We start from the raw sequence: 27,996 nt of genomic DNA, 5'->3' as shown, positions 1-27,996 counted from the left end.
AATTATAGAAATCCCCTTATATATTGCTTGTATAAAATCTTTTTTGTGTGTGTAAAAAATGTTTTTTAAAAAAGTATAAAAAACATGTGCAGTTGAAAGCCCTGCCAGGACAGCCAGTCTGTAGACATTCAGTGAGTATGTGCTTTGGAAGGGCGCCCGCGCCTCGTGCCCACAGCAACTCCAGCAGGACCAGCGAGGGTGCACCCTGGCTGGCACTCCAGGCAGGACTGAGTTGGACCATGGTGGGTGGGTACAGCAGGGCCTGGCACTGTGCCCTTCTCCAGCCTTGCACCAGGATCAGGATCAGGATCAGGATCAGGGTCAGGGTCAGGGTCAGGGCTGGGGGCAGGCAGATTGCAGTTTCACTCTGAGTCCCAAACTCAGCCTAATTCTGGTTGAAACTCATGGCTTTTCCTGGCTGCTCGGAGGTCCTTTGGATGGGTGCCTGGCGGAGAGGCCAGGGAAGCGCCCACAGCTGCCTGGTTGGGTGTCTCTCCCGCCCAGAGCCTCTGTCCTGCCTCCCGCAAGCCTGGCCCCAGGCAGAACAGGCCCCTCGGGACTACTTTGGTCTCAGCTCTTGGTCCTGGGTTTCTTCCCCTGGTGTGGCTGATCTGAGTTTCACAAAATAGCCTGGCCGATGCTGGCTGTGCTGAGCCTCATTGAAGAGTTTTTCATGCAGCAAGAAAGAGCCCTCTGGGACCCTCCTCCTCCTCCCTCTCCTCATCTCCTCCTCCTCATCATCTCCTCCTCCTCCTCCTCCCAGCCCATGACCACTTCTTCTCCAGCTGCTCCAGCAGTGGGTTGCCTTCTAAGTCAGGGGTCTTAACGCTGTCGGTCCTGACGATGCAGGTGGGGTGATGCCGGCTGAGCATCAGGATGAGCTGCTGCTGCTGCCACTCCTGCTTCAGCTCCTCCATCTGGGTTTTCAGCTCTGCATTCATGTGCTCCAGCCACTCAGATTCCCGCTGCAGAAGCTCCTTCCGCTCCTTCTTCTTGTTTTGGCACGGGGCTGCCGCTCCTTCTTCTTGTTTTGGCACGGGGCTGCCGCCACTTTGTTCTTTTCCCGGCCCCTTTTCCGCCGCACTATTTGTAAAATGCCAATCACATAAAATTTTCATGATGATTCAATGTTATAGCAAATATATATCCAGGGATTTAAGTCTTTATATTTAGTGCCCATCCACTCCTTCTCAGCTCATTATAATATGATTTTAATTCTCTATTCATTAAAGAAAACTATAATTACCATTCAATATATGCAAAGCTTTTTTAAAATTGATTTTTAGATAGCGGAAAGAAGAAAGAAAGTGAAACATTGATTTGCTGTTCCACTTATTTATGCATTCATTGGTTCCCCGGAGCCTGCAGGCTGGGGGAAAGGACCCAGAGGCCAGTCTGATTGCAACATGGCTCCAGTTCCCCAGAGTCTGCAGGCCGGGGGGAGGGACCCAGAGGCCTGTGGGCCAGGAGGAGGAACTCAGAGACCAGTCCGACCGTGGCATGGCTCCGGTTCCCCAGAGCCTGCAGGGCGGGGGGAGGGGGGGGGAACGAGAGGTGCTCCATGCATCTCATGGTGACCAGTCATTTGGTCATTTTGGTTGTGACACCTCTGGCCTTTTATTATTATGATATGCTTAATCCCGGGACACAGGTAATAGAAGGCCTAGGGTCGGGTGGGAATTGGGTAGAGGGTGCAAAGGAGGGGAATGAGTGACATATGTAATAACCTCAACAATAAATATAAATATTTTTTTAAAGTTATATGAAAGAAAAGTACCACAAGGGTCCCTAACCCCATCTAAGAGACTTAGAGAGGGCTACCTTGAATCAGAGATGTCTACACTAAAATCTAAAAATTAAGAGTTATATATGCCTAGTGTCCCAATGTTAAAATAATTATACATTATTATGAATTATCTTAAACACTCATGTAAAGATGAAAAATTCTTTTTTCTATCTAACACTTAGAGTAGCAATTCCATGTAGTACCTATTACCTTTACATCAATAAAAAGAAAATTAACAGTATCCTAGAAGTCAAATTCAGTTTACATGTAATGGTAAGAGAAGGGAAGCTACAAAGCCCAAATTTTATCAAACAACCTAAAATGTTTCAGACCAGCAGCTGAACTGGAAAAAACATGAATTTATAATCAAACAAACTTCCAATTAAATCCCTGCTCCCCTAACTAAGAATTGAATAACATCAAATAAGGCAGCTCTATACCTTATCTGTTAATAGGAAACATGATATCTACCTCACTGGTTGTAGTGAAGACTGAATCAATAAGTGTACAAAGTCTCTGATATTCACTAGGCACTCCATATGGGTTAGTTTCTTCCTACTGAATGGGGAAACCAGTTTTATCTTAATCCTATAAAACAAAGAGCTAATATGCAAATGGTCATCATGCCCTCATTCCCTTGTGCCAGGGCCGGGGGACTGAGGCTGCTCCCCCTGCCCTGGCGCCAAGCCAGGGGGCCTGAGGCTGTGCCCCCCGCATGGTGTATGATCTTTCTAATGTAATGGTGGATCCAATTTGCTAGAATTTTGTTAGGATTTTAGCATCTATGCTCATCAGGGATATTGGCCTGTAATTCTCTTTCATTGTGTTGTCTTTATCTGGCTTTGGAATTAGGGTAATGCTGGCTTCATAGAAAGAGCTTGGAAGTGTGCCTTCCTCTGGAATTTTTTGGAATAGTCTGAGAAGGATAGGTTTATTTCTTCTTTTGAATGTTTGGTAAAACTCCCCTATGAAGCCGTCTGGCCCCGGGCTTTTGTTTACTGGAAGTTTTTTGATGACTGCTTCAATTTCCTCCTTAGTTATTGGCTTGTTGAGATTTTTTTTATTCTTCTTGGTTGAGTTTTGGAAGGTCATATTTTTCTAGGAATATGTCCATTTCCTCTAGTTTGTTGTCTAATTTGTTGCAGTAGAGTTGTTCATAGTATTTTTTAACAATCCTTTGTATTTCTGTGGGGTCTGTTGTTATTTCACCTCCTTCATTTCTGATTTTGTTTATTTGGGTCCTCTCTCTTTGCTTCTTGGTAAGCCTGGCAAGAGGTTCATCAATCTTGTTTATCCCTTCAAAGAACCAGCTCTTGGTTTCATTGATCTTTTGTATTGTTTTTTGTGGTTGGTTTTTTTTGTTTGTTTGGGTGTTTTTGTTTGTTTGTTTGGTCTCTATGTCATTTATTTCTGCCCTGATCTTTATTATCTCCTTCCTTCTGCTCACTCTGGGCTTTTCTAGCAATTCTCTCTTTCTAATTCTTTAAGTTCTAGAGTTAGATAATTTATTACTATTTTTCTTGTTTTTTGAGGTGGCCTGTAGAGCAATCAACTTTCCTTTCAGGACGGTTTTCACTGTGTCCCATAGGTTTTGGATTGTTGTGTTTTCATTGTCATTCAGTTCCAGGATGTTTTTAATTTCTTCTTTGATCTCTTTGGTAACCCAATCATTGTTTAATAACATGCTACTGAGCCTCCAAGTGTTTGAATGTTTTTGATTGTTTTATTGTAGTTTATTTCTAATATTAAGCCATTGTGGTTTGAGAAGATGCTTGATATGATTTGAATCTTCTTGAATTTGGAGAGACTTTGCCTGTGCTCCAATATGTGGTCTATCTTTGAAAATGTCCCATGTGCACTTCAGAAGAATGTATATTCTGTAGATTTGGGGTGAAATGTTCTGAAGGTATCGATTAAGTCTGTCTGATCTAGTGAGTCATTTAGGATTTCTGTTTCTTTGCTGATTTTTTTGTCTAGAGGATTTATCCAGTGGTGTCAGTGGGGTATTAAAGTCCCCTACTATGGTTATATTGCTGTCGATCTCTCCCTTTATTTCTTCTAGAAGTTTTTTTATGGATTTTCGTGCTCCTGAATTGGGTGCATAAATATTTACAAGAGTTACATCCTCTTGTTGTATCGATCCCTTTAGTATTATGAAGTGGCCTTCCTTATCTCTTGTTATGGCCTTCACTTATATTTTATCAGATATAAGTATTGCTACCCCAGCTTTTTTTTTTTTTTATTTCTATCTGCCTGAAAGATATTTTTCCAGCCCTTCATTTTCAGTCTGTGTGAGTCTCTTGTTCTGAGGTGGGTCTCTTGCATATATAGGATCATGTTTTCTTATCCATTCAGTCACTCAATGTCTTTTGTTTGGAGCATTTAGTCCATTTACATTTAAAGTTATTATTGATAGGTAATTGTTTGTAGCCATTTTTATTTTTTGTGCCTGTTTTCCTTCTTCCCCCTTTTGTTTTCCTTCTTTTTACAACAGCCCCTTTAGAATTTCTTGCATTTCTGGCTTGGTATTGATAAATTCCCTTAGCCGTTTTTTGTCTGTGAAGTTCCTGATTTCCCCTTCAATTTTGAATGATAGCCTTGCTGGATAGAGTATTCTTGGATTCAGTTCCTTGCTTTGCATTATTTTGTATATTTCATTCCATTCCCTTCTGACCTGAAGTGTTTCTGTTGAGAAATCATTTGATAATCTAATGGGAGATCCTTTGTAGGTAACTCTCTGTCTCTCTCTTGCAGCCCTTAAGATTCTTTGCCATAAACGTTTGCCATTGTAATTATGACATATCTTGGGGTGGGTCTTTTGGGATTCAACTTATTTGGGACTCTCTGTGCTTGTGTCACTTTTTTCTTCCCCATATCAGGGAAGTTTTCTGTCATTACTTCTTCAAATAGGTTCTCTAATCCTTGCTGCTCTTCTTGTCCTTTTGGCACCCCAATTATAAGTATGTTACTTTGTTTCATGTTGTCCCAAAGCTCCCTTGGGCTCTCCTCCTCCTTTCTAATTTTTTTCTCCATTTGCTGTTCAGATTCGGCTTGTTTCTCTACCCTATCTTCTAGCTCACTAATTCAGTCCTTTGCTTCTCTTACTCTACTGTTGAAACCTTCTATCATGTGTTTTATTGTAGCTGTATCACTTTTGATTTCCTGATTCTTACATAGGTTGTTGATTTTCTTGTCCATCTAGTTTATGAACTGTATGACAATTATTCTGAATTCTTTTTCTGACATATTGCATGCCTCTGTTTCATTTATTTCCTTTGGGAGGGGGATTCCTCCTTTTCTTTCCTTTGGGGGTTGCTTTTTGTCTCCCCATTTTTGCTGCCCCTGAAGGGTCCAGTGGTTAAGTTGCATGACACCTGAGCTGTGGGGAAGGCTTGGTGGGAGTGTAGCGCACCCTGACAGTCAAGGGCAGGCTCAGGGTATTGGGAGACCTGGCGGCACAGGTCAGCAGAAACCCCGTGAGCACCGCGAGTCAGGGGCCAGCTCAGGTGTCCAGGAGACATGGCCACTGATAGTTAGGGGCCAGCTGGGGTGTCTGTGACATGTGGCCAGTGGGAGCCATGGATGCCAATAGTCTGGGCCAGCTCAGGTGCGTGGGAGGTGCAGCCAGCGAGAGCCATGGACAGGCATATGCGCAGACACTCAGTGCTGGCTCCGGTGTCCGAGAGGTGCGGCTGATGGTACAAAGAAAATTTTTATTGATTTTTAGAGAGAGAAAGGGAGGGAGGAAAGCATTGATGTGAGAAAGAAACATCAACTGATTGCCTCACACACATGGCCAGAATAGGGATAAAACCTACAACCTGGATATGTGTCTTGACTGGGAATTGAACCCACCAACTTTTGGTGTACTGGATGACACTCCAACCAACTGAGCCACATGGGCCAGGGCTACAAAGGAATTTCAAAGGGTCATTTTTCTTAACACATTGTATGCGGGAAATGTATTTATACATTTTACTTATACGTTTTTACGTTGACTGGTAGTAGAGCACTGGACACGTATTAATACGTTTTTTATAGACTAGCAGTAGGATGCAGGTAACGTATAAATAAGTAAACTAAAGTTATCATAATTTTACTGAACGTTGCCATTTGCGCAAAAAATTAGCAAAAATGGCCCGCGCCACCTGTTAGCGCGCAATAAAAACTACCTGCAAACAATGTGTTAAATGAGGCCACTAACAACTTTCAAGAAAACAGTTTTAATTAAAAGATAGAGTTGAAAATGAGTAAGAATGTGAGAGTGAGAAAGTGGAAGCAGAGTATAACTATACTTCCAAAAAGTATAATAAAACAACTTAATTATTCTACAATGAAATATTCCTTAAAGTCTGGAAGATATAGTAGAATACTATAGGGCCATTAAAAGAAATGATAAAAAGAAAACATGCTGACAGAAAAAGATGCCAAATACATTTTTAAGCGTTTTTTTAAAAACATACAACAAAGAACACTTGCATGCACTAATATCAAGCCTCAAAGTATGTAAAGCAAAAAGTAAGAAAAGAACTATAAGAAATGAATAAATTTATAATAATGATTAAGCATATCTTCCAGACTTTCACTAATATTTTATTGTAAAATATTTAATAAACTTCCTGGGACACTCCATTTCCCACAAACAGCCAAGCAAGTGTGATTCCAGAGGACCTCTGGCCCACAGCACCAGTGGTCACAGCCACATAAGGTCATATGGGGCACCAGGTACTTGCCTACCATCATCCAGGGACTACTCTACTGAGCACAGCCAGAGACCCAGAGACTCAGAGACCCAGAACCATTGGGAGGTGGATGATGAGCTCACACATCCAGAGAGTCATAAGAGTAGCTCCTCAACAGTGATGAAAAGGGCTCCCCAGGCTGCAACACAGTTGAAAGGGACTAGCTTTTTACCAAAAGGAATAAAAGTATTTCTATTTTAACTGTTGGCATCACCTGAATAGTGGGTACTGGTTGCATATTAGTCCTGAATTTTCCTTAAGGAAACTTTTCAATGCAACAATTGATTCATCACAAGGGGAAAAAAAAGAAAGGAAAATAAATGATAGTGAAAATAAACAGCTACAAGAAATGTGAGTGAGAAAAACATATAGTTGAGAGAAAAGTCATGAAAGAATACATACACTAAGATTTCATTCATATAAAGTTTTTAAGTAAAACTATACAATACTTATAGAGGAGCATAAGTCATAAAAATGCAAAGAAATAATTATTAGGGTTGTGAAGGAAAAGGATGGGCACAGGAAGGATTCTGAAGCAGTGGGAATGTCCTTTATAATTTTGTGTTAACTCATATGTAAATGTAATAAACTTTTACCTATCAAATTATATCCTATAAATTAAAATCCTAATATGCTAAGTGCCCAGTCATCCAGTTGGCCGTTCATCCAATCAAAGCATAATATGCTAAGGCCACTCAACTACTCGCTATGACGTGCACTGACCACCAGGGGGCAGATGCTCCCACTGGTAGGTCAGCTTGCTGCTGGGGTCCGGCTGATCCGGACTGAGCAAGATGGGCCAGACACACCCTAGAGCCTTCCTGCGGTCCCTTCCTGGCTGGACAATCTCCCGTGTCCTTTTTCTGCCCTGATTGTGCACCGGTGTGGTACCTCAGCCTGGCCTACATCTTCTTGCAATCCTGGACCCTTCGGGGGATGTCAGAGAGCTGGTTTTGGCCCGACAGTGGAACGATGGGTCGCTATGATGCACACTACCACCAGGGGGCAGACGCTCAATGCAGGAGCTCCACAGGAGAGCACCACTCAGCCAGAAGCCGGGCTCATGGCTGGCGAGTGCAGCGGCGGTGGCGAGAGCCTCTCCCACCCCCATGGCAGTGCTAAGGATGTCCAACTGACAGCTTAGGCCCATTCCCCACAGGCCTAAGCCGTTAGTCGGACATCCCCCTATGCCTCCTGGACTGCGAGAGGGTGCAGGCCAGGCTGAGAGGACCCCGCTGCCCCAAATGCAGGAATTTCATGCACCAGGCCTCTAGTTTTCCAGTAAAAGGAAAAAAGTAAACAAAAATCTCCTCCAAATAATGGCTGGGAGCAAAGGCTGTTTGCAGCTGAAATACGATAGCACAAATGACATGATGAAATACCACAGAGATGCATACCAACAAAAAAGGAAAGTGATTGGAGAATAAAAGAGCAGGGATAGTATTTATTCAATGGCAGTTCAATCCAAGATACAGAGAAAGCATCCTGGACAGAAGTGAAAGAACTTCTTAAATCAGAGACAAGCTTCCAAGGCGAGTTTCCTAAAGAAAAATGGGCAGCAAGGGCAAAGTAAGCTAATGTACTGTTTCTTTGTTCAATTCTTCTTTATTTGTATATTTTTGCTAAAAAGCTTCCATTTAAGCTAATCTCAGAAAGGAATCCATTTAAAGTTAATCAAAAGCACCCTCTTCATGCTAGAAATTTACTCTAAGAAAATGATTGTGGATTTGCCATAATGCTTACTACAAGGGTGTTAAATTAAATATGATTTATAATGGCTAAAAAAGAGAGAGAGATTTGGTTAACTATGCTCTAACCATAAAATAGCATTTGTACTTGTTAAAAGTAGTGTTAGAGGACAATATGCAAAATATTCATAGAATATTAATAAGTAGATTAAAAATATCACATACAATAAGGTCCCATTTGGGGTTCACTCAATGGATTTAACTCATAAAATTACAAGTGGATTTTATTTCTTTTTTTTTTTTTTTTTTTTTTACAGAGAGGAAGGGAGAGAGATAGAGAGTTAGAAACATCGATGAGAGAGAAACATCGACCAGCCGCCTCCTGCACATCCCCCACTTGGGACATGCCTGCAACCCAGGTACATGCCCTTGACCAGAACCGAACCCGGGACCCTTCAGTCCGCAGGCCAATGCTCTATCCACTGAGCCAAACCGGTCTTGGCTTTATTTCTTTTCTTATTTGTATTTTGAAACTTCCCATAGTTACTATATATTGCATCTGTAAATAAGATTAATGATATTTTAAAATATAATTCAAAATTACATAATAATAGTAAAAAATATATGTATTCATGTTGTCAGAGACTGGGAAAATCACATCAAAAGCAGAAATTAAAATGCTACTTAATTTCTTTTTATACATTTTTACCCAAATTCTTGCAGAAAGACCAATTTTTTATTTAATTTATATTCTACTGATAATTTTACTAATTATTTAAACCTCTCTTCTCAAACTTTTATGTGCATATGAGTCACCTAGATCTTGTTCAAATGATGATTCTTAATTAGGGGATTTGGGACAGGGCTTGTAGGTCTAACAAGTTCCCTGGTGATATCAGTAACTTCTGGTCTAAGGGAGAATCATACTATGAGTAGCAAACATGTAAAACCACATTTATGTTGTAGCAATGAGGACTCAGGTAATTCAGAGCTGATAACAAATCATTCAGTCAGTAAATACTTATTGGCCAAACCCTATGAATTTATCCTCTCTTTTACTGAAGGGGGAAAAGATCAAAGCACTATATTAAAGTAAGCTTTAATGCTAAAGATTCTTTTCAAAAATTAAAAGGGCACCCAGGCCAGTGTGGCTCAAGTGGTTGGGAGTCGCCCGTGCACAAAGGGTTGCCTGTTCGATTCCTGAAGAGGGGCCTGCGGAAGGCAGCCAGTCACTCTCAGATCATGATTCTCTCCCTTCCTCTCTCTAAAAATCAATAAACTACTCTTTTTTTAAAAAAGTGCAATGACTATAATGTAAATCATGATTTCTTATTTTCAATGAACATTCCTTTTCTTTAATTTAATGTAGTTATATGAAACATCCAACCACAAGTTATGGTATCAACATGCTTTTTAATTTTTTCCCATAATATTCTCTTTCTGTCTCCCTTCCTCCCATCCTCCACCCCAACCTCTCCCTTCTCTCTCCACTTCTCTCACTCTGTCCCTCTCTCTCTCCCAGGTTATTAAATGCAAAGCAGCCATCGCCTGGGAAGCAAACAAGCCCCTTTGCATAGAAGAGGTTGAGGTAGCTCCCCCCAAGGCACATGAAGTTCGAATTCAGGTGAGTGGGGACTCTCCCTGGCCAGGACACAGGCCATGGGTGGGCAACCTTTTTGTGAGTGCATGCCAAAACCAGCAAAATCTCTGACTCAAAATTCTTCTGCTGTGCCAACCCTAATTTTTTGAGAACATGTTACACCTACTTGATAACTCTTAAGGTGTACATATGTGAAGAACCTTGAAGAAATAATAAAATTCATTCGAGCGACAAAAACACAGTATATGATGATGAAAAATACATTTATTTTTTAATGTATACATGTACACTGATAGTCCGACAGAAAACTTTAGGACTCCGTTTGGTATTATCAGTGGGACTTTTGCTGCTGCATCACTGATGACAGAGATTTTACATCAGGTTGATATTTCATGACCTTCAGAGATATGCACGAGCTACTACTTTCATCCGTCAGGCTACTCCTATTATGAGACTTAACAAAATTCATCACTGAGAACAAAGATTCACAAGCGTATGTGGATGAAACCAAAACACTGGTCGGATCTAGGAAGGCAGGGAGAGTTAAGGCAGAGGCATAGAAATTGCTCTTCCCCTCTCTCGTCAATCCATGTCTATGGTCTTTAAGATAACTTGTTATGTAAAATTATTTATTTATCTAAGATGCACCTACACTGAATTTATCTGAAAAATTAAAAAATCGATATTAAGAAAAAAATTGTAAATGGAAGATTATAAGAGAGGGATTCTCGTGCCAGCAAAAGTTACTGGCGTGCCATGTTTGGCACGCGTGCCAGGGGTTGCCCACCCCTGCACTAGGCACTAACTAGGGGCAGACTTGGCTCTGTCAGGTCATGTCTATGTGATGTGACTGGGAAGCCCTGCAGTTCTCAGTGTGGGCGATTGTATCTTTAGATTCAGATACAAACAGGCCTTATCTCAAGAGGGGTAAATCATTAGTTATTCATCAGTAGTCATTGATAATGGGCCTTAGTTAAAATTTAACTAAAGCACCTTAACATTAATCATTAACCTTAAAAAATCAGCTTAAGGAATTTCCATTGGATTACAATTAGTTATGTTTTCTTTTTGTTTTCCTCTTGCCAATTATTGGAAAGTGTTATTAAAAGGAAGACAGAGAATTTGGTTCAAAATAATGGAAAAGAAAACCTGAAGAGCTGCCCTAGGCAGCACAGGGTCTTGGGTGCAGATGAAGGGACGGCAGTGGGTGAGCAGGGAGAAGAGCCCACGCTCAGTGGACAGATCATCAACGGCAAGTTGGGGTCATGTCTCCATTTCCCCAGAGCTGGCTGCCCAGGCTGTTTTCCCTCCAACCACCACAGGAAGGGCTTATACATGAGGATGAATGGGATACCCTCATGAGCAGAATCTTGAAGAATATAGAGATACAGCAGTAATTAATTTAGACCATTTTTTATTTGATTTTTAACTATAAAATTTTTATTACCTCTGTTTCATTTCATCTCATTTCAACAAAATTTGAACAAGGCCTAGAAACCTGTGTTCTCTCCATTCCTCTGCCTGTTAGACTTTGTTTAAATTTTCCCTATTGTCTTTGATTTCCCCTCTCCTGGAGACAGTAACTGCCAATTTTATCTCTTTTTATAATTTTCTAGTAACAGTAAAAGGCAGAAAAGTGAGGTATAAAAGGAAAAGAATACATCCTAATATATATTATTGATTTCAGAGAGAGGGAGAGAGCTAGAAACATCAATGATGAGAATCATGGATTGGCTACCTCCTGCACTCCCCCAATTGGGGAACTCCAGCCTGCAACCAGGGCACGCGCCCTGACTGGGAGTTGAACCTGACCTCCTGGTTTGCAGATTGCCACTCAACCACTGAGCCACAGTGGACGGGCTACCCTAATGTTTTTGTTTGATTTTTTTTTCCAAAGTGTTATTTCTTTTTTGAGCTCTAAGAGTGTTGTAAAGTCTCCTGGTGACATTGAAATTAGCCTAAAATTATCCACTTTACAACCCCAATGATATAATTACAGAAATAACTCCAGTATGCGGTTGCTTTGTAGATAATTGCCACTGCCTTGTGCCATACCGAAGCCCATATTCTCCATCCTAAATTTACGGAGGCTTTTTTCCCAGTGATCCTTGGCCATGAGGGGGCAGGTATTGTGGAAAGTGTTGGGCCAGGAGTGACCAACTGCAAACCAGGTATTTTATTTTCTCATTCCAATAAGTGGGAATGTCAGGATATTTCAGGAATAATCCTGATAGATTCCTGGCTTTGCATGCTATATTGATCTCTGTTTACATAAGGGACCATCTTTTCCAAAGCAAAAGTGAGACACACAATCTATCACAGTCTAACAATGAGACAGAATACTTGAATCAGAATTGTCTGGTAAAATCTGGGGGAGATGGTCACTTTATTTACATACTAGAAGCCCAATGCACGAAATTCGTGCAAGAGTACGCCTTCCTTCCCCCAGCTGCCAGCACCGGCTTCCCTCTGGCACCCAGGACCTGAGCTTCCTTCCAGCTGCCGGCAGGTACTCGGGCTTCCCTTGCAGCCCCGGCTTCATCCATAAGGTAGTCCGGAAGGACCTCTGGTCTAATTAGCATATTATGCTTTTATTATTAAAGATTATTATAGACTAGAGGCCCAGTGCACAAAATTTGTGCATGGGGGGTGGGGGGTCCCCTCAGCCCAGCCTGCAACCTCTCCAATCTGGGACCCCTCAGGGAATGTCCGACTGCCTCTCGCAATCCAGGACCTATTCCTCATATAAAATGTAATAAATAATAGTCATGTTGTAGAGAGCTACAAGGAGCAGTCTTAGGTAGGACTCTTCACCTGATGGTATCAGTACAGACTTGGTGCTTGACTGCCCAGCAGGGAAAAATGAAAAAGTATAGGTAATACAAGGGGAAGTCAGCACTCTTATAGAGTAATAAAATGTTTTGCCACCTATACTCTGCTGAACATAAAATGTATACCCTAAGGCAGTGGTCGGCAAACTCATTAGTCAACAGAGCCAAATATCAACAGTACGACGATTGAAATTTCTTTTGAGAGCCAAATTTTTTAAACTTAAACTATATAGGTAGGTACATTGTTATTAACTTAATTAGGATACCCCTAAGGCTTAGGAAGAGCCACACTCAAGGGGCCAAAGAGCCACATGTGGCTCGCGAGCCGCAGTTTGCCGACCACGGCCCTAAGGTATGGTGTTTTCCACTGATTCATCTGGTAGAAATTATTTATAGGTAACATTTACAAGTAACGTTTACAGGCACCAACCAACATATGGCCTTTCTTTCTAGGTGACAAAGTGATTCCTCTCTACATGCCTCAATGTAAAAAATGCAAGTTCTGTTTGAGTCCACTCACAAATTTCTGTGCAAAGCTCAGGTAAGCTCTACACACTGTTAGTGAGAGTATACATTGGTACCAATATTTTGGGCAGAACATTGGCAAAGCATAAAAGGAGTTGAAGGTGTGCGTATTTCTACCCACCAATTCTACTCAGGTGAGTGCAAGGAACTGTTGCAAAATCACCCAGGGAGACGTGTGCTAGAATGTTCACTGCAACATTGTTTATTACAGCAAACTACTCAAAAGAGCACAAATGTCCTTCGATAAGAGAATACGTTAACACAGCGATTTTCAACCTTTTCCATCTCATGGCACACATAAACTAATAACTTAAATTCTGCAGCACACCAAAAATATATATTTGTGCCAACCTGACAAAAAAATATATAGGTATACTTTTCAGCGCAGGGGGGGAACATATGTAATACTTTCAATAATAAAGAATTGTTATATTATAAATACATATAATTTTGATTCAGTCGCACCAGTCAGCTATTGTTGTACTGGCTGTTGCCATTTATTTATTCAACAATCTAAGGGAAAAAAGGTCAGTGCCCCTGACTAAATAGTCAGGTGTTGCAGGTTTTAAAAACTTTTGCAGCACACCAATGTACCTCAGCATAATGGTTTAAAATCACTGGATTAACAAATTGCTATGTAATAACACACTAGAATACTATTCAACTATACAAACGGCTAAACTTGATCTATATGTATCAGCATAGAATACAGTATTCCCCCTTACCTATGGTTTCACTTCCCAAGGTTTCCGTTTCCCATGGTAAACTGTGATCTGAAAATATTAAATGGAAGAATCCCGAAATAAACAATTCATAGTTTTAAAGTGCATGCCATTCCCAGCAGGGGGATTTCATCCCACCCCATCCCATCCCTAAAGTGAATCATCTCTTTGTCCACCTTATATGCCCCCAGCCCATTAGTCACTTAGTAATCATTTTGGTTATTAGGTCCACCACCATATCTCTGTGCCTCTGTTCAGGTAACCCTTATTTTACTTAATAATGGCCCCAAAGTGTAACAGTAGTAATGCTGGTGATTCATATATGCCAAAGGGATTTGGCAAAGTACTTCCTTTAACTGAAAAGGTATGTACATTTGGGGGTGAAACTATATATATAGGGTTCAGTACTATCCAGGGTTTCAGGCATCCACTGGAGGTCTTGGAACATATTCCACAGGGATAAGGGGGGACCAACTGTGATCTCACACAAATAATGTTGAGAGAAAGAAGCAAGTCGCTGACAGATATATTTAGTATGGCATCACACACAAAAACAATATCATATATTGTTTATGGTTACATGTGTATTAGTAAAGGTATAAATACATCACTGGAATGATAAATGCCAGATTCAGCATAGCAGCTACCACTACGGAAGAGGACAGAGGAATGCAATGAGGCACAGTAAAGCAATTTATTCCAAGGCCACATAGGTATGTCTTAGGACTAAATTTTGAATCTAGGCCATTAGCTGCAGAGTCCAAAAATGTTAATCACTTTATTCTTTACTGTCCTGAGACTATAGAAAGGTTCATTTGTCCTTCATGCTAACTGACACTAGCTATGGTACTACTCTTACATCTATTACTGTGCCTCAATTTCCTCATCTATGAGATGGGGATAGTACTGCTGCCTATTTCACAGGGTTGTTGCAGATGTTCAAAGAATCAATAGATGCTTTTGCAAACCTTTAATGAAATAACAAATTCAGACAATGACCATCAATTCTTTCTGACATCACAAAAAGACAGATAAAGTATGTGCCTCTAGATAAAAACATACACCACCTATGAAGTACTCTTACAAAAATTTAAAACCCAAATCAGACCAAGAATTTAGATAAAAGAAGCTAGAGGAAATTTAGGGATGGAGAAACACGTTAAACCAGATTACAGCAATGTAATCAGAAAAAATCCAGAATGAGGAAAATTAAACTGCAAGGAAAAAAACAAGGGGGGAGGTGAGAATCTGTCAATTAAAAGGGATACAAGAAACATATCCAACTAGACGCCATGCGTGGAGTTAGAACAATCTTTATCTTTTAGAGATACATGCTGAAATATTTACAATGAAATAGTGATGTCTGGGATTTCTTCAAGATAGTCCGCAATAGGGAGAGAGTAGGTGGTGGTGTTGAAGGATGTAAGTGAATTATAGATGACACTAGATCAACCATGACTTGCTAATTGCTGAAGCTGGGAGATGCTTACATGGAGGTTCATTCTGCTATTCTTTCTACGTTTGTATTTGTTTGGGTTTTTCATAATAATTTTTTTTTAAAGAATCAATACATGGTTTGGAAACAGCCTAAGTGCCCATCAGCAGATGAGTGGATTAAAAAAACTGTGGTACATCTACACAATGGAATACTATGCCGCTATAAAAAGGAGGAACTTTTACCATTTGCAGCAGCATGGATGGAACTGGAGAGCATTATGCTAAGCGAAATAAGCCAGTCAGAGAAAGATAAATATCACATAATCTCACTCATAGTGGGATATAATGATCAACATAATTTGATGAACTGTTGGGGTCCAGTCCCAGCAGGTCCAGGGGTTCCCAAAGGTGTGGACGGAGTCGGTGAAGGAGGAATGACATGGAGGCAGCATTCAGTTGACCAACATGGTTGGGTTCTCTCGCCTGGTTCTATCCAGGATCTCCAGCCAGGTTCTGTGTTTATTGTCTTATTACATCTGTATTTATACCAGTTGATTTTAATCCTATAAATTCTATTCCAAAGGTTAGGGCATTTCTTATCTCCATTCCACAGTTACTCTATTGTTCTATTAAGCTACAAGGAAGTAACTGAAGGAGATTATCCTAAGTAAAGATTATGTAGCTTAAGCGTGATTGTTCATAGTTAAAGTGATTAATTACCTGCCTGGCACTTAGTTAAGGGGTTTCATTCCCTCCCTAACTCCAGGGAAAAATCCCCACCTGGGGAAACAACCTTTCTCGGAGAGGTGACCTTGGTTAAAACACATAGCGCTAAGAAGGGGAGCAAACATATTAAGAACACTATGCTATATATGCCAGGTCCCTTGAAACATATGCTGTGCAGATGATTCTTCCCTGCAGTGACTGTGTCAAGCAGCAAGGATGGACCGGCTTCCGGCAATGAATAAGAATAGATCCAGAGACAAATGGCGGGGGGGGGGGGGGGGGGTGTAGAGAGCAACCAAAGGACTTGTACACATGCATATTAACATAATCAATGGACACAGACCCTGGGGCGGTGGGGGCTTGCCCAGGGTGAGAATGGCTGGGGGGAGAGGGTCAATTGGGAAAAAAAGAGACTTATGTAAAACTTTAGCCAATAAAAAAATTTTAAAAAGAATCAATATATGGTGCTCGCTTCAGCAGCACATATGCTAAAATTGGAACAATACAGAGAAGATTAGCATGGCCCCTGCACAAGGATGACACACAAATTCATGAAGCGTTCCATATTTAAAATTTTTTAAAAAATAAATAAAAAAGAATCAATACATGTAAAGCTCTTAAAAGAGTTTCTGGCACATGAAAAAGTATTCAATAAAGAGTTTACTGTTACATCGTTATTATCTTTAGATGACTCCTATTATGTCTATTTTATTATATCCTATATTATAGATGTTATTTATGTAATAGTTTATATATTATTTATATTATATATTTACTATGTATTATGGTATATTATGTATAATAAGTATATAAAAATTATGTGTTACTTACATGATATATAAATACAAAATTTATTTTATATTTAAGCAAAATGTCCAAGTCATTTGCTCAATTTCTTCATATCATAAAAGTATGTCATAACTAATACACAATGTCTAACTTTAATTTCAGAAGAGTAATCAGAGATACATTTATTTTCTCTTTTTCGTATCTTTTTTAAAATTCTCTAGTCCATCCAAAAGTCCTCTTGTTCAGCAAGAACTAATGGAAGACAGAACCAGCAGGTTTACCTGCAAAGGAAAACCAGTTTACCATTTCATGGGGATCAGTACCTTCTCTCAGTACACTGTCGTATCAGATACTAATCTGGCCAAAATAGATAATGATGCAAATTTAGAGAGAGTCTGTCTGCTTGGATGTGGGTTTTCAACTGGCTATGGAGCTGCAATCAACACTGCCAAGGTAAAATGGTTAATCACCACGTTCTATAAAACAGAAGTTATTAGGAGTCAGTGTGATAAAGCAGCTAGGATTATCTTCAAACCCTGGTTCTGTATTTATCATCTCTGTAATTTTAGGCAAGGTATCTAAACTCTTTACTTCTACTTCTGTATAATAATATCTATTACAAATTACTATGGGAAAACTAAATTGTATTGCATATGTAAGGCATCTGGCCCAGTGGGTGACATATTGTTGGCACCAAATTCATGTCCATTTCTTTTCCTATACTAGTACGTTTTATTATAGGTCAGCCCTAATTAAATAACAGCCTGCTCAAATATGTCCTCTAAATATGAATCCTCATCCTGAGACAGCAGATCCAGTCAAGAGATGAAACAAACTGCAGAGACCCCACCCACCTCCACATGGCCACGCCTACTTTCTCCCTGATGCACACAGGGATGCTACTCTTGGCCTCCCTCTGAAACATCACTTTTTCATTCATTCACTCACTCATTAAAAAAAATTGAAAGTTGTATGGGAAGCCAAACTATAATATGCAAGCTCCTGGAGGAGAAAGGTGATAGTTGGGTGGAGTTAACAGCCCAGGTGACCTTGGCAGTCAAGGCATATTCTCCTGTAGATGGCATTGGATTCTCAGGAGGAATTATTGCTCTTTGGGCTACACACATCCCCTTTTCTGGACACCATGCAGACTCTCACCTTCTACTGCTGTAATCTTTCTTCAGGAATATTAACACTAGAGATTCAGCTACAGTTTACTTTTTTATATATTTATATATTTCTTTATTGACTTCAGAGAGGAAGGAAGAGGGAGAGGAGATAGAAACATCAATGATAAGAGAGAAGTATTGATCAGCTGCCTCCTGCATGCCCCCTACTGGGGATTGAGCCCGCAACCCAGGTACAGTGGGGCCTTGACTTACGAGTTTAATTCGTTCCGTGATGGAGCTCGTAACTCAAATTACTTGTATGTCAAATCAAAAAGTGAATGAGTGAGACACGTGATGCTGGGCTGATGTTGTGGCATTCACTGTGACATTCGCTGTGCCAACTAGCGGTGGGGTATCTGAAGCTGGCTCGTAACCCGAATTTTAGCTCGCAACTCAAAGCAAAAAATTGGCCGAGAGATGGCTCGTATCTCGAAAAACTCGTTAGTCGGGACACTCGTAAGTCAAGGCCCCACTGTATGTGCTATTGGCCGGAATTGAACCCGAGACCCTTCAGTCCACAGGCCAACACTCTATCCACTGAGCCAAGCAGGCCAGGGCTATAGTTTACTTTTAAGTGTAGTCAAAGTTGATCTAAATTCCCATGACATGTTCTTCCTGCTGTTGAGGAACAGCTAAATGACCTCAGGAGGTGCTCAAAGAAGGAAAATAACTCATAGGACCACATAAAGGGATGTGAAATGTCAGTATTTCTAGATAAAAAGCAAGACCCTTACTAAGGCTTAATTTACTTCTGGGGGAAAAAGTGATGCAACTGCTCTGTGTAATTATTGGGGATCTTCCACAGCATGACCAGACCCTGATTTGTTTTAATGTGCTTGTATCATTTACAGCCAAATTAATTAAATTTCATGGATGTCTTTGGAAGTATGAAAGTGCCCTGTAACAGTGTTGCCTGGAGATAGAAAATCAAAAGGGGAGAGGGTATTTTATAGTGACCGCCCCAGTACTGCAATCAAAAGCACTTTTACTCTCAGGGGTCTGGTTCTATAACACAATCAGTGCAGTGTATTCAATTTATGCACTATTGTGAGCTGGCCTGAGAATCCAACTACTTAGCACAACATTGTGCAATGGGAAAAATGCTTTTCTACTCTCCATGAGACTTACAGGTGAGCTTTTTAACACAGTCTCTGGAGAAATATACTTGGAAATAAACTAAACATATGCCACAATATTACAGTAAATAGTACAGAATGTATATAAAACATTATTCTGAATATTTACCAATATATTTTTATTTCCCCTGAAAAGCAAAGGCTATTCTATACAGACCCAATGTCATGCATGAAGTGAGAGATGCCACTTCTCTTAGTAATTTTGTTCCCAATACGTCTCATAGGCAGGTTTTCTTCTTTCCCTTTTGCTTATGCTTTAATTTGAAAAGTTTCCCGTCATCATGAGAAAATAGTAATAGTAAGCATCTCTCTGTGCAGGTTCTTTGGGGGATTTTTTGCCACTATCTCACTCCACAGAGTAACATACTCCAGTTGGCATTACCTTCTGATTAAAGAATCAAAAAATATTTTGTGGGGAGAGTGTTATTTAAGTCAGGCCAAAAATATAAGGTGAAATAAGGTGAAAAGTACAGCAGGCTGAAGGAACAGCATGAACTAAGACATGAGGAAAAGAAAGTGAGACAGTGTGTTGTGGCCATAGTACTGAGAATATCATGGAGATGAAATCAGAAGGCAACAGGTGTCAGATAATAAAAATCCTCCAATGCCATGTAAGGAAATTTGGATCTCATTCCATTTAAATAATTTAATAATTGGGATGACTGAGTTAACTCACATTTAGAGCAATATCAGTGGTCATCAAAACTGTAACGTTAACACAACCAAATAAGGCCTATTAGAAATATAGACATCAAAGTACTTGTGATACACTTAAAAAGGCAAACAATAAACCCTTTACAGTGTGTGAGCTTTCAGATTTTGTTCTGATACCACTAGTTGGGAAATGAAACCAAGGAAATGATTTCCTTATAAATTGATGAGCCTAAGGGCACTCAAATGATTCTCCAAGTTTAGTCAGTGATTCATTCATTTTTACATTGGTAAATTTCCCACAAGTGGCTAAATCCCTTAGTCTTATGACAGGCAGTCCTTTATATGTTCCTGCCCCCACCTCACTCTGTACCTTTAAAAAAGGGGGACCAGCTAATTTAACTTATGATTTTCCTGCCTGCAGGTTACCCCAGGTTCTACTTGCGCCATCTTTGGCCTGGGAGGTGTCGGCCTTTCTGCTTTAATTGGTTGTAAAGTAGCAGGAGCTTCCAGAATCATAGCTGTTGATATCAACAGTGAGAAGTTTGCTAAGGCCAAAGCACTTGGAGCCACTGACTGCCTCAATCCTAGAGACCTACAGAAACCCGTCCAGGAGGTCATCATTGAAATGACCGGTGGGGGTGTGGATTTTGCACTTGACTGTGCAGGTGGATCTGAAGCCATGGTATGTATGTTTTTTATATTGGTACATAGTAAGTAATATTTATTAACATTAATAAACATTGACAGTATGTATCCTATCTAATAAAGTGGGAATATGCTAATTGACCCTCACACCATCGCAAAGATGGTGGTGCCCACAGCCAATAAGGAGGGAATATGCTAATTGACTGCCCCACCCTCAAAGATGGCAGTGCCCACAGCCAATAAGGAGGGAACATGCTAATTGAATGTCATGCCCTCAAAGATGGTGGTACCCACAGCCACAAGATTGCGGCGACCAGTCCCCTCAGCCCCGCCATGCACCTGCCTCCACAGTCCCCCAGTCCCCTCAGCACCCCCGCCACCCAGGGCCAGCCTGAGGAGCAGGTAACCAGGACCAGCCGAGGCTTGCGCTGCCGGCAGGGCAGCAGCAGAGGGATGATGGGGGCGTCACCTTCCCCTGATTGCCAGGTCACCTCCCACCCCTGAGAGCTCCCAGACTGTGAGAGGGGGCAGGCTGGGCTCTCAGCATGAATTTTCATGCACCGGGCCTCTAGTATATTAATATATTTATTCACTTTATAGTCAATATTAACATATTTGTATATACATAAATTATGTTTATATAATAATCAATGTTTATTAATAATATATTGGATATTATGTAGTGTGTTATAATTGATATTTAATCTATTAATAAATATTACAGATTACTACTTAATATTAATGTTATTATTACTTGTTTATTCTTCCACATGAAATTCAGAGAAAATTTAGAAGTGAAAATTTTTAAGGAATTGTGCCTGCAAGGAGTAAGCAAAACAATGAGAGCAGGAAAGGCAGACTTAAAGGAGGAGCAAGAGAATGTGGCTGGTGTCACCTTAACAGCCTGAGGTACACACTCCCATCAAAAAGCACAGCAGGGAGAGGCCAGCAACCTACACACAATCCATTCTGCCTGCCAGACCTCATAAAGGGGCTGCAAAATTAGGTCCAAAGTACATATTGACATTTTTAATATATTAAATACACACATGCTGCAAAATTAAAAGTAAATATTTTCTTCGCAAACACTACCATTTTGTATCATTCACGTTTCCTCTCCTCTCAGGTCGGCTCCCGGACTTGCAGGGCCTGAGAAGCTACCTCTGTCTAGTCTATTCTTTTTAGAGTGGGCAGAGCCACCCCCTCAGGCAACAGATGGACCAGTTGACTTGCCAGAGTGCCTAGAATCTTGTTACACCTTCACTCAGCCTGGCCCCTAACACCCTCCTTTAGGGAAGGTTTCATAATAAAAGTCTATGCCTCCACCAGGAGCTGGCTTTGCAGGTTCTTCCCCCTGGTGCTCACCTGACTGGTGAGGGCCCCAGAAGAGAGTGAAGACCAGCAAGAGCTGCTGAGAGGAGCAGGTTGCCCCTCCCAGAATAGGTCCATTGTAGTAACAACTGTTTGAAAGAGGATCTGGGAGGTAAATGTTAGCTCTTCCTGAAAACTCATTCATCAGCAGCTCCTTGTCCTGCAGTGCTTCTGTGTCAGGCCCTGCTTTTCACATTGTCCTTCTCACCTGCAGTTTGCAATGTGCCGCACCCATTCATTCCTACTCTTTCCACAGCTCAAGTTTTTTACAAATTCCGCCTCTTTACCTTATTTCCAGAGTACAGATATTCTCAACACTCGCTACCTTATAAGTGCCTGGGGCGTTGTTGTTTGTTAGTACCAGTGAAATGACCACACCTTAGACATTCTCATGAGTTGGGGGCCCAAGTACCAATGTATTTTACAAGTTTCTCAAACTGAGAACCACTGTCGTGAGACTTGGCAGGTTCTTTTATTAACTGATTATACCAAGAAATTCATTTTAAATTATGGAATAAAATTACACTAGAGAGCCCAAATTTTAAAAGATATCATTTATCTAATCGCAAAAAGATGAGCTAGCTACCTATCCTTTCACCAAAAGTTTCTGTAACTGGGGCAAGTTAAATTTCTGAGTTGTAGAGGAGATTTCAGTAATGGCTATGAACTAGATTTCAATGACCTCCCATGTTCTTAAGCAGCCAACAGAACTGAACAGAACAATTAGAAAGCTGCAATAATTGACAATTTATAAAATTTTTAGAATTCAAAATAATTCTGATCAAAAGTTATCAGAGGATACTAAATAAAACCCTGAACTTGCATATAATGCCCATTGAACTAAGTCTTCATTCTAGAGGTTAATTCTTTGCTTGGAGCAAACTTCAGAAATGTAGGAAAAGCAATAGGAAAAAAATTTTTTAAAAAACAAATCCATGTAAGCAGCTACCTTAAGGTGACCAGGAGTACCTAGTATTCTTTTCCCCTCAACATGAATCTATGTCATATATATAAACAAAAATGGTTTTACCATATAAAAATTGTAAAAAGGAGAAAAGTTTATATTCAGAAATGTTACAAATTCTCAAAACAATAAATAAGCACATAATCAAATGAAAATTTCAAAACATATTCTTAAGGTTATAGATGGTTGTAACTTCTGTCACTAGTAAGACACACAGAGAGAGAAGATGGAAAGAATTTACTGCTCTTCAAATTCCTTCTTTCATATAATAATCAGGGATGAAAAAGAACTGTACTTCCTGTTGGAACTGCCCCAACAGGTCAGAATCAAGTTGCCCCCTGACTATGGCAATGGGATATGACACAAAGTTTACATTTCTCTTCTACAATACTAGTCTCCAAACATTTTAAATGTTTCTCTAGTTACCATTGGGCATCTAAGCGGAATGGCCAGCCACAGTTTATGTCTTTCTTAAACGTTCTTAAACTTTTCATTTTCAATCCTTGGGAGTTTTATCCTCATCCCAAACTTGCAGTAGGCTAAGGTAGCAATGTTCTCTCTTTCTCTCATGCAAACATCAATGCAACTCCTCCAAGCCACTGTTTTCCATGTTGTGAGTCACCCATCAAGGAAGTTCAAATCTGTGGCTTCACAATCTCAACATGAGGTCCTCTTGGTTGTTACAGCGGAGAAGGGACACCTGGCAGGTTGCACACTGGCTTTTCTGTTTAGGCCAAGAAAGGACACATCACTTCTGCCCAAAGCCCACTGGCCAGAACTGGTCACATAAGTCCTGCAGAGAGCTTTAAAAAATGTAGGGAAGCAAATGAAATGTTTCATGAGCAGCAGCCAGCATCATTGTAACTGTTTTGCCCTCTATTTTAAATGGCTTTTCTTTTCATTTATCCTACATAGAGATCCACTAACTTTACAGTATATGCCTCATCCCAGGCTCTAGTGAATAATCACCCTCATCTCATGACTTTAAAGATTTTTATTCTATGCCCCCGAAATTGCAAACTTTTTACAATACACCCTTGGTAAATAGTCAAAAGTATGTTCATTTGAGTTTAGAATATCTTCTATAGACCATTCTTAATTTCATGGGGGTGAATTTTTCTTAGTATACAATGATATATGTCATAGATTCAGTATAATTATGATGTGGAACAAGATGAAATAATATATTCTGTTTCTTTCTAATATCCTTTTTTATTTTTAAATGTATTTGTATTGATTTCAGAGAGGAAGGGAGCAGGAGAGAGAGATAAAAACATCAATGATGAGAGAGAGAATCATTGATCAGCTGCCTCCTACAACCTGGGCATGTGCCCTGACTGGAAATCGAACCCTGACCTCCTGGTTCATAAGTCGATGCTCAACCACTGAGCCACGCAAGCTGGGTCTAATATCCCTTTTGGAAAAGCTCAAAATTTTATTGAATGTTCTATCCGAAGCAAAGCCTCAAGCGTTGGTCTACAACACTATGACCTCAGGTGCTTGACTCCCTTTATTTCATATGCAGAGTGTATAAATTGTCCCTGAAACACAGTACATAGTCACACTTTCTACTTACTCAGCTGGTCTTTTTTGTTTGACCTTCCAGAGAGCAGCCCTGGACTGCACAACAATAGGTTGGGGATCGTGTACTCTCATTGGAGTAGCCATTGGTGACAAAGGATTGACTATTTCTCCAGTAGAGATAATAATGGGCCGTACTATCAATGGAACATCATTTGGTGGTCAGTTATGCTTTTTCTGTTCATTTTCTCCATAATAGTACTCAAATTGAAATGAAAATAATTTGTTTAAATACTGAGTACCTAAAATACATCTAAAAACTATAGGAAAGCTATTCTAATAATTACTTGAAAGTAAACAGTTTGTATAGTAGAAATACTACAACTTGGAAACAGAAGTTCAATTTGCATTAAAATAAACCAACGGAGAGAAACAAAAGTCAAACTTGGACTAAACACAGATAATTTCTTATGCAGAAATATAAATAATCTTGAACTTTTCCTATGAATAAAAAATTTAAGAGAGATAAAAATAAAGAAAAAATAAATATGAGAGGGAGTTTGATCTATTTGGAGGAAACCAAATCTGACCAAATAATTTCATTCATTCAACAATGATTAATCTACTTGCTCATCTTTCAACAATGATTCTTTATTTGGACTTTTGACCAAATTACAGGTTTCAAGGGTAGAGATTCAATCCCAAAGCTGGTTACTGATTACAAGAATAAGAAATTCAACCTGGATGCACTGGTGACCCATACCCTGCCTTTTGACAAAATCAATGAGGCATTTGACCTAATGCACCAAGGAAAAAGGTAAATTACCGAACAGATGGGTACGTGGTTTGAAAAACCTTTATGATGACTCTATTTTTATTTGATGTTTAAATCTAATCAGTTTCTTTCCTGACATTTTTCACATCATCAGACACACTAGGGGTGCTTAAAAGATGAAATAGTGGCCATTTGGGGGGGAAACCCCAACATCACCTACCTTCCTATCTGTTTCCATAATGTACACTGCCATACGCTGTTCCAACATAGAGGGTGGCATAAATTGACATCCTTTCTTTCACAGACAATCATTAACTGAGTTGGGGCTGCTCCCTAGGAGAGAGGTTTCTATCCTGTAACATCAGGTCCCTCTGGTACAACATAGCCCGGCTCTGGAATCACTATGTTTGACAGAGTGCACCCTGCAGGCCCTTCCTTATCAGAATCAGGTGAAAACCACAGACATGTGAGCAGGGAGTGGCAGGTGTCAGATACTTAAAGGATGTCCCAACTCTCTCATCCTCTTGCTTTGTCAGAGGTCTCCTGTAAGAGACATCCGACCTACCATTTTAGCTGTAGTGTGCTCCCTTCCCATCAACCCTGAGAGCCGATTTATAGAACTGTCCCAACTGGGGGATCCCTAGCATTGGGGAGTGGATAAGACTGGGATCAGTGATTTTGTTAAAATGATCAAGCATAGCCCTGATCAATAGCAACAAAGGGCAGGACACCAGGAACAATGTTGCACAGAGGAGACGCAGGACAAGAGAGCAAAGAAAAGAGAAGACATTACAAAAGGGGGGTGGAGGACCTAGAGTTAGTTGGCAGGGGTTTGATGCAGAGAAGCAATGTCACAAAAGAAGAAAATAGGTCCATGGTGTGAGGACAGGATACTTCACAGGAAAAAAAACCTAAGAAAATGTCCCTAGTGACTGACATGAACTCCCTAATTTGAAACATGTTAGCTACAACATTCAATAAAAATAAAAGAGATAAACATGCCCTGGCTGGTTTGGCTCAGTGGATAGAGTGTCGACCTGCGGACTGAAGGGTTGCGGGCTCAATCCCCAGCGTGGGGCCTGCAGGAGGCAACCAATCAATGGTTCTCTCTCATCATTGATGTTTCTATCTTTCTCTCCCTCTCCCTTCCTCTCTGAAGTCAATAAAAATATATTTTTTTTAAAAAAAGAGAGAAATAAACATTATTTTTAAGCTATGCTAAGTAACTTAGTGTATAAGCCCTCCCAATATCTTGCACAGTGTCTAAATCTCTGTACTCCTCAAATGAGGAATTGGTTGGGTTTGGGGTCTTGGAACCTGGTGCTCATAACTCCTCCACCACTACCCCTTTGTCCCTGGGTTCTCAGTCATAGAATATACCCAAACAGCAATGCTAACTGGCAGCCAAATGCAAAATGTTGCATTGCTTTAGTAATAACTGGTCAAGTCTCCCATATTCTACAAACAGGCTTGGTAATCACTGGTAGAATGGAGGGCTACGGGAAACACCTACATGAGGCCTCCTACTCCCTCTTGTCCACTGAGAAGACCACCTGACTGCCCACACAGATGGAAAGGTGGCAACAGAGCAGGCAGGGGATGGGCCCTCCCAGGTGTGCTTACCACATGGGTACAGGAAACACAATGAAGGACAGGCCCTCTTGGCATGCCAACTGCATAGAAGCAAGGAAGTGGGGGAGAGGAGATGGGACACACCAATTGGCCTGTTAAGGTGCAGTGACCCCGACTCATGGTGAGGAGAGGACACAGAGCCTCTCCCCCCACAGGGAGGTGGCTCTTCCAGGCCCCGAGTGAAGAAAGCATTTATATATGGCAGCCCACAGCTCCAGCAGTAAGATCCAAGATAAGGAATTCTCTGTCCTTAAGGCTTACCCCCCATCTTGCTAGTACATATGGAAGGACTTATTCAAGAATTGGAATATTTTGATTCTCAGAAAGTAGCATCCCAACACACCAACCACCTCCTTTTGATGCCCAATTTGCCCTCGGCTGCAGGAGAGCCAAGAGCAGGGGCTATTCCAAGATGAAAACATCACTACAGCATGTTATGCTCTACTTCTCACAGCACCACGAGGCAGCCACGTCCTCACCCAGGGCAAGTGAGGTCCCCAAATCTCTCCCAGGTTATTGGCATCATATATAAAGTTTTATTAGTGCCAGGAGTAAAGGAGGATAACAAGATAAAAGAAATTAGGCTTACCAAATTGTGTGTCTATAAAGGAAGATTAAATCAAATCCCAAAAGGATAAAACAAATATTACTTGTGAGTTTTTGTTAAATTTATCATAAAAGTTGTACTGATTTTTTAAATATAATTATTAACAGCATTCGAACAGTCCTGACCTTCTGAAGAAGCCAGGAACAATTTGGAAGACTATCTGCCTGAATCTGAACCTGATAATCTGGTTAATTTATAATCTGATATGATGAACCAAAGATCACCATGAATTTAAATAAATATTTACAGTTAACATCTCAACATCAAATAGCTATAAAGATTATAGCATTTGTAGTAAAATACAGTAATAGTTCCTGTGCTAAATAACTATGATAACTGATGTGTTTATTAATAAAATTGTTTAAAACTAGTTCTGGAGAAATGGTAATAAAGAATAAAGAGGTAATAAGAAAACTAGATTAGCTACACATTCACAATATTTTAGGTTGGGTGATACATATACGGGGTCTCAGTACACTGCTCTACTTTTGAATATGTTGCACATTTTCCATAATAAAAAATTTTACTAGAAAAAAAATCATATATATATATATATATATACACACAAAAGGTACATATATCTTTAAAGTATATATCACATATATGTAATGCTGTTATGTAATTTCAGAGTTCCAATAAACTATGAGCTACTCTTCTTTAATAAACTGCTAAATAA

General features: G+C 40.2%; 2 protein-coding genes and 1 non-coding gene across 3 annotated transcripts; 2 read left to right on the top strand and 1 right to left on the bottom strand.

Moving 5' to 3' along the window:
• Positions 1 to 128: 128 nt before the first annotated feature.
• Positions 129 to 4,765, bottom strand: LOC118661537 (jun dimerization protein 2-like). The gene is made up of 4 exons (XM_036320028.1): positions 4,756 to 4,765; positions 1,050 to 1,083; positions 772 to 1,017; positions 129 to 339 (listed from the first exon to the last, which is right to left on the bottom strand). Exons 1-4 carry the CDS (start codon positions 4,763 to 4,765, stop codon positions 129 to 131), a joined length of 501 nt encoding a protein of 166 aa, XP_036175921.1.
• Positions 4,766 to 7,966: 3,201 nt separating this feature from the next.
• LOC118671694 (all-trans-retinol dehydrogenase [NAD(+)] ADH4-like) lies at positions 7,967 to 27,985 on the top strand. Its single transcript, XM_036340369.1, has 9 exons — positions 7,967 to 8,097; positions 9,739 to 9,840; positions 11,846 to 11,987; positions 13,101 to 13,188; positions 17,068 to 17,299; positions 20,227 to 20,487; positions 24,392 to 24,527; positions 24,985 to 25,123; positions 27,428 to 27,985. The coding sequence occupies exons 1-9, from the start codon at positions 8,080 to 8,082 to the stop codon at positions 27,450 to 27,452; spliced, it is 1,143 nt and encodes a 380-aa protein (XP_036196262.1). The 5' UTR covers positions 7,967 to 8,079; the 3' UTR covers positions 27,453 to 27,985.
• LOC118661149 lies at positions 16,522 to 16,628 on the top strand. The gene has a single exon (XR_004969162.1). It is a non-coding gene; the product is annotated as a U6 spliceosomal RNA (small nuclear RNA).
• Positions 27,986 to 27,996: the final 11 nt, after the last annotated feature.

This window comes from Myotis myotis, unplaced genomic scaffold, assembly GCF_014108235.1.
Source record: "Myotis myotis isolate mMyoMyo1 unplaced genomic scaffold, mMyoMyo1.p scaffold_m19_p_1, whole genome shotgun sequence".
In the NCBI taxonomy this organism is placed as follows: Eukaryota; Metazoa; Chordata; class Mammalia; order Chiroptera; family Vespertilionidae; genus Myotis; species Myotis myotis.
This window is presented reverse-complemented; position numbering and strand designations above follow the sequence as displayed.